This window comes from Mugil cephalus, chromosome 22, assembly GCF_022458985.1.
Source record: "Mugil cephalus isolate CIBA_MC_2020 chromosome 22, CIBA_Mcephalus_1.1, whole genome shotgun sequence".
NCBI lineage: Eukaryota > Metazoa > Chordata > Actinopteri > Mugiliformes > Mugilidae > Mugil > Mugil cephalus.
Window position 1 is genome coordinate 4,297,167 of NC_061791.1, and position 12,199 is coordinate 4,309,365.

At 42.1% G+C, this 12,199-nt stretch overlaps 1 protein-coding gene across 5 annotated transcripts in view; it reads right to left on the reverse strand.

The window, feature by feature from the left end:
• Positions 1-12,199, reverse strand: part of syt1a (synaptotagmin Ia) — a 191,750-nt gene that overhangs the window by 18,736 nt on the left and 160,815 nt on the right. For all 5 annotated transcript variants that reach the window (XM_047575281.1, XM_047575285.1, XM_047575282.1 and 2 more), the window contains 3 exons: positions 6,418-6,585; positions 5,077-5,244; positions 1,361-1,478 (listed from right to left, as the gene is read on the reverse strand). In XM_047575281.1, coding sequence (XP_047431237.1) covers positions 1,361-1,478; positions 5,077-5,244; positions 6,418-6,585 — 454 coding nt within the window. The remainder of the gene's footprint in view (positions 1-1,360; positions 1,479-5,076; positions 5,245-6,417; positions 6,586-12,199) is intronic.

The following is a 12,199-nucleotide window of genomic DNA, read 5'->3' on the forward strand; positions in this document are numbered from 1 at the left end:
TTCTTAATATGCTGTAGGTCTCTCTTGTTAGTGGGGGGGCCTTTGGGTCCTATAGGATGAGGGGAGGGGCCTCTGTGGATCATCCCACAGATACTTGGGATCTAGTGAATGTGGAGGCCAGGTCAACACCTTTATTTGCGTTGTTCTAAACTGCTTTAATGTTTAAATGACTTCACCAAGGAGCATCATTTCTATGGGGTGGAGGGGGCCTGATCTGGTCTAGGTGGGTGCTACATGTCTTAGGTTCTGCAAGGTGCTTCATGGATATAGATTTGTACTGATCACACAACACCATGAAGGAAGCGTCTGGTTGTTAAACCCATTCTGCAGCAGATGGTGAACTCAGAGTCGTGGTGTCAGTGTGGCGTTACATGGAGAGACAAAATCCACCGAAGGCCGGTAACACCAAATATAGACGAGACTGCATTAAGATCACGGGATAAATAGACAGACTTAATAACTACTCATGGCACTCCCTCCTTTTATTGGCTAAACTTTCCGCACCGCTCTGTTTATTGTAACGTGCACGCAGCCGCCTCTGCCCGGACTGTTAAACGGCACCCAGGGGAAATATACAGTTTTACAAAATGAGATTCTTCTCTTTCCACTTCACGGCGCGACATTAAAACTTGACTCAGAGCGGAGAAACACACGAGCGCAAACCCGGAGTGGATTTTCAGAGTGCGTCGGAGATCAGTCGTGTTTATTTAGTCCCACAAATGAAACATCTGTCTCCCTCTGGCTGTCGGAGCAGCTTCCGTTTTACATCTACATATCTGCACCAACTCCTCCGAGGAGTGATTGGTTGGAAACGTACTTCCTCACGTCTCTTGGCGTCCGCACGATCACAGACAATTTACCGTCCTGCACGCCATCTTCTCATACGTCTTCTCTCTCCACTGCGCGTTATCACGATGCCTTCGGTTCAACACAACCCTGTTTGTTTTTTTTCTTTCAGTCGCGAACCTGTGAGACTTCCACCGCTCTCATCCCGTTACCATGACATCAGATCCACCATTCAGCCTTGAGTGGATTGTGATAAATGTCATCTATTGATCTTAATCCCGCGTGAGTGCAGCGCTTGAGCCCGGGACACGACTCGAAACGCATCCTCTCCTGTTTGTTCACTGTCCTCATTAGTACAGTAACAGCTGCTTGTGTCTTTTACACTAAAGCAACAGTTTATGAGCAGATATTCAGATACAAAAAAAAAAAGAAACTTAGCTACGTGTTTGGAGAAAAGCTGCGTTGAATAAGAGTGAGCGACTGCGGTGCATGTATACTGTATAATTACGGGCAAAGGCTCCGTCGGGGGAAACGTTCAGCGGACACACACTCGCACTCCCCCCATGCTGCTCACCTGACAAGCCTCCCACGTCCATTTTCTTCAGGTTTTTGGCCTCCAGGACGACCACGGTCAGCTTGCCGGCGGTGGGGACGTATCGCAGGGAGAAGCAGATGTCGCCCAGCTTCTCTTGCTGTCGGAGAGGTGAGAACAGTTTCAGGACGGGGTGATGAGTTCAAATTTACCGGATCACACAAGAGGTTACACAAGGAGACAGAAAAATAAATAAATAAATAAAACATAGCTGGTGAATTCTCCTTGAAAACAGAGCAGAAATTGTTCAGTGAAGCTTTTTTTTTTTTATGTTTATTATTGGTGCAGCTCTCCAAGGTTAATACCACTGGGTCGTAGCTGTTTCCAATAAATACAGATTGTAGTTTGCTTTAAAAGCAAATACATTAACGGTCAAAAGTTTTAGAACAGCACACAGTGTCCTTTGGTATAGATGGTCAAGGCTAGAGCTGGATATATGACTAAAAAAATACATCACGGTATTTTTAAAAATTCTGACGGTAACACGGTATTTTACGGTATATTTTTTTTGCATAGTCACATGTTCACAACATTTTCTACTGATTAAGAGGGGAATTATTGCAGTATGTTATCAAGATGAAATGAAGAAACAATTATGGTTTAATTTATTTTAACATATTTTTTCATATTTACACATATTTAAACTGCTATGTCTGTAACGTTAATAGCTGCGCGACCGGCTACCGTAATAACTGTAGTCTGCGCGCAACATTTTTTTCTCATTCATAAAAAGCTAAAATTGGGGACATTTTCGGGGACAGCTTAAGTCCAAGCCATCACCAGAATTATGTCAGGATAAAAATAAGATGGAAAGCTTGAAAACATGGAGTGGACAAGTGGGCCAGTCTCTAGGCTTTAACCCCATGGACCACACATTTAAGGGAACTTGTGCAACAAAACTGGGAAAAAACTCTCTGAGGAATATTTGATTTCCATTTTAGAAAGAACGAATGTCAGAAGTTTTTTCACATGTTAAATCAGCCAGATATGGTAACTGTGATGAGTCCAAAATTTTGAATATATATATATATATTTTAACTTCAGTTGTTTATTTGGTCTATGCTTTAATTTCAGAGTAAAATGAGACGTTAAACTGCGTACATTTAAATAAAAAAAAAGAAAGAAATATTGGAGTGTTTTAAAACTTTTGACCAGTGGTGTATATTTACAGTACTAGCTTAGACCAATTAGCATATCAAGAAGCAGCAAAAACACTCTTATTGTAAAAGTGATTTAAAGTGCAGCACTGTTCACAACATCAGTCACTGGTTAAAACATGTGTTTTTATTCACAGCACGACACAACTGTGCGAAGCATATGGACGTCATGATAAAAATGAACGAGACCGGGTGGAATTTTGTCGAGGCAAATTTTCACAAATGTTTTGCCGACGTATCGTTCATTCAGAGCCGATCAAGACAATCTGCTGAGGATGTTAGTCATCGTGTGAGCCAGCCGGCTGTTGTCCTGTCTGTGCAAAAGGACAAATTAACTCCAGATATGCAATTAAATCAAATAAAAAAGTACTGTTTTATTACTTCAACTGTGAGTGAATTAAGAAAACTCATCCACGGTGTGGTTTTGTATTATATTATGAGTCATCGCTCCAGCCAATCAGTTGTCAAACAGTCTGGTGTTGATGAAGAAGGGGCTGCGTTTTAATCAACACGGATGCTTGTTGCCTCGGAGGCTAGAAGGAGGGATAGTTAATAACGGTTGTCAAGAGCAGAGACCGCGCTTTTTAATACTTCCTATAAACTGTAAAAGGTCAACGGCTGATTCCCTTAAATTAAAGGGCATTTTTAGGAGCATCGCTGCTTCATGTTTGACCTTAAAAGTAAAGACTTTTATGTTATTTGTGTATACATGGTGTATTAAATCTTTTCACTGAACTCACTGATTGAACATTTACACCTGAGAGAACCTTTTTCTTTGTGCATTTGGACCAACATGTTGACCTTTCTAGACTTTGTATATATTTAAACCTATGTGATCCCATTCTTTTTGCCCGACATCAACTAGTGGTAATAAGTGGTGACTTCTAAGGTTGGAGAAGCTGCTGTTCCTCTAACGGCCACAAGAGGCTGGTTCCAAAAAACAAACAACAACAAAAAAAACAAAACGAGTCTATCGCCATTTTAAAAAACCCAGCAGAAATAACTTCATGGTTTCATGGTCTATCAAGGTTTGACAGGGGTATGGATGTCCTCACAGGCCTCAGCTCCACTCATGCTCCACCTCTTTTTTGAATTGGAGGGGCGGAGTCAGGTGGAGTAAAGCACGGCCAAAATGGCGACCAACGGTGACACCACACTGAGCTTCAAAAGTGTTCTTTAAGAAACCAGTACATCTGTGGTGAGTTGCACATGTCATATAATAATTTAAGTGTCCGGTAAAACAGAAAACAGAGAGAGATTGTCTCAACATAACTATTTTCTGCAGAAGAAACGTGGATTTTTGAGTATTTGAGGGGAGCTAGTGGCTGTGAAGTCTCCAGTTTAAGTCTAAATAGAGTCCTTTGCTGCATTTTATATGCTATAGTGCTAGCCTGCTGGTCGGCTTTGCCTAAATGTGTTTTGCCTCGGATCTTGGCACAAGGGAGCAGGATTACATGGGCCTGCTGCTGTTGGCTAGGCTAGTTAGCTGGTGTCTTCTTGTTGGTTGCTAATTGGTAGCTGACTGCTAGCTTGCTGGTCGGTTTTTCAGTTGGACTGGGCTTCTAAATGTGTTACAAGGGATAGTAACATCTTATCCTGCGTAATAATGAGAGCTGTCTGCTCTACATCACCTTACAAATTCATAGGGCTCTCTTTTGGGAACCACTGATTTATCCCTAGAATATTAGCTTTGGTTTGATGTTGCAAAGATGAACACAGTTTGCATGTTAAGTATAAAGCCTGAAAGCAGCTCAGCTTTCAATCAAAACCAGAAGCAAGATGAAGCAGCTAGCCTTTAAAACGTCTGAATCGCATGAAGCACGTGTTCTTGTCTGCACAAAAACGATGTGAATTTGCACATTAACTGGAGTTTCATGCTCCATTTCCTTCAAACCAATAAGACACATAATCAACAGGTGCATTCATTTTCTGCAAATCTATTAAAACATCACTTCCAGGCATTCTAAGTGCAACACTTTGTCAAATGCATTCAGTTAACAAATATTGCATTATAGTATTTCATTACTTGGGAGGTAGTAAGCAGCCTCCTGATACCATGGACTCTGTAGAGCTCTGAAAATTGTCGCGCAGGTGTTGCAAGTTTGGCATGAAACTGAGAAGTGCAGTTGTGCAATCAAACGCAAAGGAAGTGGAGTGACGCCCTTCGTCTTGAACAATGCCAAGCAACCACTATACACTCCCATAATTAACCTTTAAATCAACCCGGCGTAATGCTAAAAATAAGGTTAGCAACACGTGCTATATGCCATGACATTTACCATGAAAATTGAATCTCCTCAACTGGTGCCTGGAAAGGCACACTCCCATTAATTGAAGGGGAAGTGTGGACATATGATTAAGTGACATTTCCAGGAGAGATGGATTACACTGGCCTGAACGTTTGTGGCTCCGAGCATCAATGCCTTGCTGCACAGAGTGTATAATAATGATTGCGTAGCACTTATGCAACCGCAAATCCATCCGTGGCTCGGTTATTTTCCGTTTTGCGGGACGTAAACTGAGCCATCCCACAGCCCTTACCTCCTCCTTCTCGGCGCTCTGCAGGTCTCGCCACTCCTCCGTTATGTGGCTGAAGTCCACCTTGTTCATGGGCACCTTGATGTCGCCGATGGCGTCGTGCTTGGAGAAGCGGTCGAAGTCGTACACCGTCATCACCAGCGTCTTCCCGCCGAGCTCCACGTAGGGGACCTGAGGAAGAAGAGTTTCATTAGTGACATATATAGGTTAGTTTAGACTATATTTCTCTTTGCGTGGTGTGAGTAAGTAAAGGTAAATTTTTTATTAATGGGTGAAGTTTCTATATATAGAAAAAAAGAAGTAAATGATCTCAATCAGTTTGGGGTCCTTGGCCTGGGAAAGGTTGAAGACCTCTGATCTAAAACAAAGGCACGGGACTTCTCCAGTTCTAGATGAGCGGTGGGGAGTTAAGTTTTTATTTTGCATCTGTTCGTACTGGTGGTGGTGCCCACCTGAAAACGGTGAATAGTTCTCCATAAACTCTTAAGACTGCAGGGTAAGTGGCTGATAAATGATGTCTCAGTCCTCCGCCCCCCTGTGCAAATTAAAAACCTCAGCCGCGGTTTGTTGCTATGTTTATTTCTCTTCTAATCTTGAAAACCACTAACAATTTAGAATGAGGCGTCTTCTTGGATGCGATACCGTTGAGTCCTGTGACGATATAATCTCTGCACTTGTCTAAAATTAATTACATGTCAAGCGGAGTCAGATTTGTATCTTTGGAGTGTGTGGATGCTTCCATCCATCCTACCTCCTCCCTGACAGACGTTGACTTCTGATCCTCGTCCTCCATCAAACTTAGAGATCATTTGTTAAAATGCCAATAACACCCCCCCCCTCCTCCCTCTCCTTGACTGTGTCACAGCTGCTTATAATCACTGTGACACCGATGCTTCCCATGATGCACCACACCTTTTGAATTAAGCACTTCAACAACACATAAATAAATTGTGAATTGTGGTGGATATCACATCACATTATGCCTAACTCACACCAAACACCTGCGCCCCCCCCCTACTGTCGGCTGAATAACAAAACTTTCCTCGCAACTGAGCAGCAGCCATGCATCCATTATGGCCGAGGCAAGGCCGGGGTGTAGCGCTGCATCTGCCTGTGTTAATCCCAATCACATCGAGCCTCGGTTTTGTGTGAGTGGAACTGTGTGTGTGAGAGATATTCTGTCAGGAGCTTGTTAATGTGCCAGCTGGTTGCTGTCTCCACACCTTCCCGGGATTCAAGGCTGCATGCAAATCAGATTGTCAGTAGAAGCTCCCAAAAAAAAAAAAGGCAAGAAAAGTGGGCGTAGCACACAAACGCTCCACAGGGATTTAACTTTTAACGTACCTTGAAGGTGAACTGCTCATTGAAGACCGGGTTGAGGGTCTTCCTGTGGACCTTGGTCTCGAATTTCTTCTTCTTGTCGGGCAGCAAGTAGACCTTTACGTACGGGTCGGATGTGCCGCCCATGTCCATGGCGGGCAGCTCTGCCGCCTGGATGATCCCCACTATGAGCTGGAAAGGGGAAAGAATAGAAAGGTGTCAGACTGTCCACGTATCCATATGAACCTTCTACTGTCATCCCACCAACACCTCTACACAGAAATCTAGATTTTAATCACTGTTCTGAGACCTAAATTTGACTTTTTTTTTACCTTTTAATATCACTGGAAATCATTCCTTTGTAATGAGGGTCTTAAAGATGACTCACATCTTTTCCGGGATGTGGCTCCGGTCTAGGAAGGTTATGTCATGGCAGCGGCCGAGGTGTTCATAAAGGTCAGGAAGTGTCAGACTAGGAGCGAGAGGACTGTTTTTCTTCACATAAGGCTGGGAGGCTTATTGACCTGCCAGTCAGAGCCTCTACTCAAAGGCCTCTCGGGAGGCCCAGCTAGTCAGTCAATCAACTTCCTATCAGGCAGCCATCAAGCAGCAATCTGGAGGCTGACCAGGGCACTCAGCCATGGAGCTCTACAGCTGCCACGCGCTGCATCAGTTTAGTGTGTGCAGCTGTCAGGGATGCAATGGCAAACACGTGGGAAACAATGAGCTCCTAAAGACAAATGACCACCTATGTGAAATACATTTAATGGGAGGATTTAAATCTATGTGGGTGGAGACCAACAAACCACAGCCTTTCTCCAGCTTATAAATGTCTGGTTCTTTGATAAACAAGTGAAAAGCTTTTATGCAGAAAGTTTCCAGAGGCTGCCAAACCCAACATATACTTTGGAAAGAAACATCAAAACACTGGCTATGTTTACAGCGACAACAGTGTTCTGCTAATAATAAAGAGTAAAAGCGCCTCATGCAGCCACCTCAGTCAGAACAGACGCTCCAATTTTCTGGGAAAGCAAAACAACAACCTATTCAAAGGGAATGAACAAAAACCCAGCTCCTGTCCTAATAACCACGTAAACACTTGATCTGATTGTTCCTCTCTGGTTGGCATAAATCTATCCTTCCTGAGCACGTTTGCCCCGTGGATTGAGCTAAATCACGACGAATTTCCAAAAGGGACAGAATTACTGGGGAAGCAAAACGACCGGTTGTTCAAACAAGCGTTTGGAAAGATGAATGAAGCCAGGTTTCATATGTGAAGTGGGACTTAAAATGTGACTCCATCTTTGTTATCTTCATCTATTGACTGAATTTTCAATAAATTTCTCTTCTTATTTTGTTTATTTTTCCAGATTTTTATCAGATCTCATCAGGAGTAGTGCTATCAGTGCTCATGTAGCCACAATTTTAAAAGTTTGTCAACTTACTGGCAACTCTGACAGAGGCACATTATAGTATTTAGAACAAGATGAGATGAGAAAACATGGAGTAATTAAAACTGACTGGATCAATAGACTGTATATAAATATGGACAATGTATCGCCACTTGACCAAACTGGTGCTATTTTTCTGGGAATATGGTTGATAATTCATTTATTTTTTACAACTGTCATGGTCCAACGGGACATTTTACAGAGCAGTGTCCAATAACTAAGGGAACATGCATGCAAAAAAGTATTTGACGTGTAATTTAGTTTGGCCCAATTCCCATCTACGACCATGGAGGAGGCGGAGCCTATGACCCATACTGCAGCCAGCCACCAGGGGGAGCTCTACTTGCTTTGTCCATCTTAGAACTTGATGAAACAGCTTAAACAAGTCCATCATAGAAGTAAAAGAGACCATTTATGAACACCTACAGCCAGTTTAGGATCACCAATTAACCTGGTATGGAGGTCTTCGGACAGCTGGAGTCCAAAGGAAGAATATAAAACCCCGCACAGATATATGTACAGCTATTATCTTCTGTCGTGTTACATCTGTCATTACTCTGTGCATGTCTTTAAAGGATGGTGGTGGGATTCCTGCAGGTTAACCATCACGGGATGACATCGTATTGATTAATGTGGCACACACCGGCTGACAACATTAGCAAACACCACTTATGACAATAATGAACACGAGACACATACATCATGGGAAGTGTGGGACAGCTCTGATTAATTAACTGCTCCCCAGGTTATGCACAACATTTTCACATCACTGCTGGAAACCCTGAAACAGATCCTGTCGTGACTTCTGTGGATCATTCTGACGGGAAATATTAGTTCTTCCCGTGCACATGCTGTTCGTAGCTTATCAGGATCGCTCACTGTGACACAGTTACACAACTCGGCGCAACGAAAGACGTCCAATTATTCGAGCTGTCATTTACCTTTTACCTAAATGGAACTGTGTTGTGCCGTGGGAGTCCAGGAGGAGAAATTATTCTCCTCTGTCCTTCTGATTTCCGTCCATCCATCGGTGGGAGTCGCACCATGTCACTCCGTCTTTAGTGGGAGCGGCACTGATGCTTAAGAGGACATCAGCATGTTTGTCACATCTGGTAATTGTGTCTTTTCTAGTTATGTATGACACTAAATGATGACCACAATATAAACTCTGGATTTACAAAATTCACTTACTCGTAATGTTTCTCTCAAAATCAGTTAAAGTTGAAAGAGTTTAGGGATTCTACCACTTTGTTTTCTTGTGCACTGAACACACCGTTGCTGCTGAGTGAAGGATTATGGGAATTCATCCAAAGTAGAGGACAGACAGACAGACATGGTTTCAAGCAGTCCTCCAACAACCAGCACATCGTCTCTGGTTTATGATGTTATGCACAGGTTGAATGTGGACTGGTTGAAAGACTGTCTCGAACTTCCAAGGAAATAACGAATTTCTCAACAAGACGTGCAACATATTTTAACTACTGCAAATAACTTCTTTGTCCACTATTTTTTGTGAAATAAAGATAAACCACAAACAAGAGTAACCCACATTTTTGATAGTACATAATATTTTTGTTTTTTTTTGAAAACTACAAGAAGATGTATGCAGCACTGATGCAGTACTGTTTAAAAAGTGGATACAGCACTTCACTAATGATTATTACAGTTCTACTGACAAAGACCACGTCTTAATAGATGCAAGGAGGTTTACTGGTAGACAGGATGTCAGGAAAAAGGATGATGGATGGAGAGATGAGAAGAATTGAAAGAACAAGACAATTGAGGGGAAGATATGAGAAGCATCAAAGGTAACGGATGAGAAGAGTTGGAAGGATGAGAAGAGTTTAAGTGAAAATATACAGTTGAAGGGATGAGAAGAGCTGAAAGGAAGAGATGAGTTTAAGTGAAAAGATGAGAAGAGTTGAAGGGATAAGAAGAGTTGAAAGAATGAGAAAAGTTAGAGGGAATGGATGAGAAGAGTTGAAGTGAAGAGATGAGAAGAGTTGAAGGGATAAGAAGAGTTGAAGGGAAGATATGAGAAGAGTCAAATGGAATGGATGAGAAGAATTGAAAGGATGAGAAGAGTTTAAGTGAAAAGATGAGAAGAGTTGAAGGGATAAGAAGAGTTGGAAGGTAGATATGAGAAGAGTCAAAGGGAGGAGATGAGAAGAGTTGAAAGGATAAGAAGAGTTGAAAGAATGAGAAAAGTTAGAGGGAATGGATGAGAAGAGTTGAAGTGAAGAGATGAGAAGAGTCGAAGGGAGGAGATAAGAAGAGTTGAAAGGATGAGAAAAGTCAGAGGGAGCGGATGAGAAGAGTTGAAGTGAAGAGATGAGAAGAGTTGAAGGGATAAGAAGAGTTGAAAGGGTGAGAAAAGTCAGAGGGAACAGATGAGAAGAGTTGAATGGAAGAGATGAGAAGAGTTGAAGTGAATGGGTGAGAGGAGTTGAAAGGATAAGAAGAGTCAAAGGGAAGGTGTAGCTGGATGATAGTAGAGGAACCCAATGAGTGAGACTCAGGAAGAAAACAAAGGAGAGAGATGGAGGAGGGAGGGGGTTGAGACAATCGGAGAGGGAGAGAGCTGAGAAACGCCTTTATAGGCAGGCGTGGGTGACTCTCATCTTTTTCTTTGACAATTTAACTCTTGATCATGTTTTTTTTTCTAATATGCGCACAGATGTGGCTTCTGTTTGTGGTTGAAGCTTCTGTTTTCAAGATCATAAAGCAGCGTTTCCTCACATTTGTGGAGCAGTAAACGGTTCATCAGTGATCACGACAGTTTCTGTTTAGATGTGGAATAAATGACACCTACTACGTAAAGTCAATCCACCGTTGAGAGTTGAAAAAACAGAATCAACAGCATCGGTGTGTTTGCACATCTGTGTGTGTTTTTATTTATTTATTTATTTTTTTATTTAAGCGAGGCTTTCTCGCAGCAGAGCGCTGGCGATTATTTGTTTGTGTAACTCTTCAGTTCGCTGAGCAGCACGATGACCAGGATGAGTTCAGGATGGTGATTCAGCTCCTGGAACCGTGTCTTGGACCGTGTCTCGGAGGGTTTCGTCCCACTGCATCATCGCTCTGCTGCGACTCCCAAAGAAGACCAACATCTTTCCTCCTCTAATGTTTACCGCGGTTGAATATGAACTGTCTAGGGAAAACAATATGAATGTTTTGAAATTCATCCCTTCGTGATAATGAGTTCAAAACGCGCACATTCTGACTGGACACAAAGCAAGACGCCTGCTCTTGACCTGTGAAAAGAGCAATGAATATGGTAATGATGTTGGATGTAGGAATGACATTATAATCCTCTCCCCTGCTGCGCTGAGAGGGCTCTTCGTGGTTCATTTGCTGTGTATTTGCCTGATGTAGCCCGCGTCGCCGCTCCCTGAATGATTTCGGATCTTTTGCAAAACCTCTCGTCTCATTAGTGTTTAAACCCAGTGTCATCAACACCGGGGGCAGCAGCCATTTGTGGTGGTTAACAGACAGAAACAAAGCTGGGACTTATTTTTATTTATTTATTTATTTATTTGAGTCTTTTCCAACACGGACTGATCTGCTCAACTTAGTGCTTTGCCTCTTTTTTTTCTATAGCATTTACCAAAAGAGCAAGTTTCAGGCCGTCTTGAGACACACTTCTGTTCTGAAGAGCAGACAATTAATTACTGAGTGGTGCTAACAGCAGGATCTTAAAGATGAAGCATATTAGTATGGATGCTGCATGTCTCTGAAGGTTACCGGTGACACACTGCAGCATCATTATTATCGATGCAGTACTCTGATTACACCTCCCCAATGCAGGATATAAATCTGATTTAGATCCAGACAGAAGGTCGACATCATGGTGCAAAACCCCTGTAGTTAATATTCAATGTTGATGTTTCATTTGGTTCCACATCTGTGCACGGCAACGGAAAACAAGCGCGCTTAACTGATGAAAGGTTTGTAGTTATGAGAAATTATTATAATTTAAGTTAAGATTAATCTGTTGTAGCTCTTCTGTAAGGTCCGTAAAAAGTGTTTGAATGAGCAACAAGGTGATGTTTTGATGTTGGAATTGGAAGAGCTGCATCTGACAATGTTTGTACGTAACTGAATCCACTGAATTTTGGACTAGTTGTTGGGGTTTAACCTCCTGAAACTATCTGCTATGCATTTTTGATTTCTCCAATGTATTTGGGATCAGTAGGACCTAAGAAGTATAAAAACTAAACATCATCTTCCAACAGGAAGTAGTAGCTTTTGAAAAACAAATTATGTCCTCATATGTGGACACAGAGATTATTTCATCATTTATATTATAATAAAGTCACCCAATATGTGACAAAATATAAAACTGTTTATTTCAA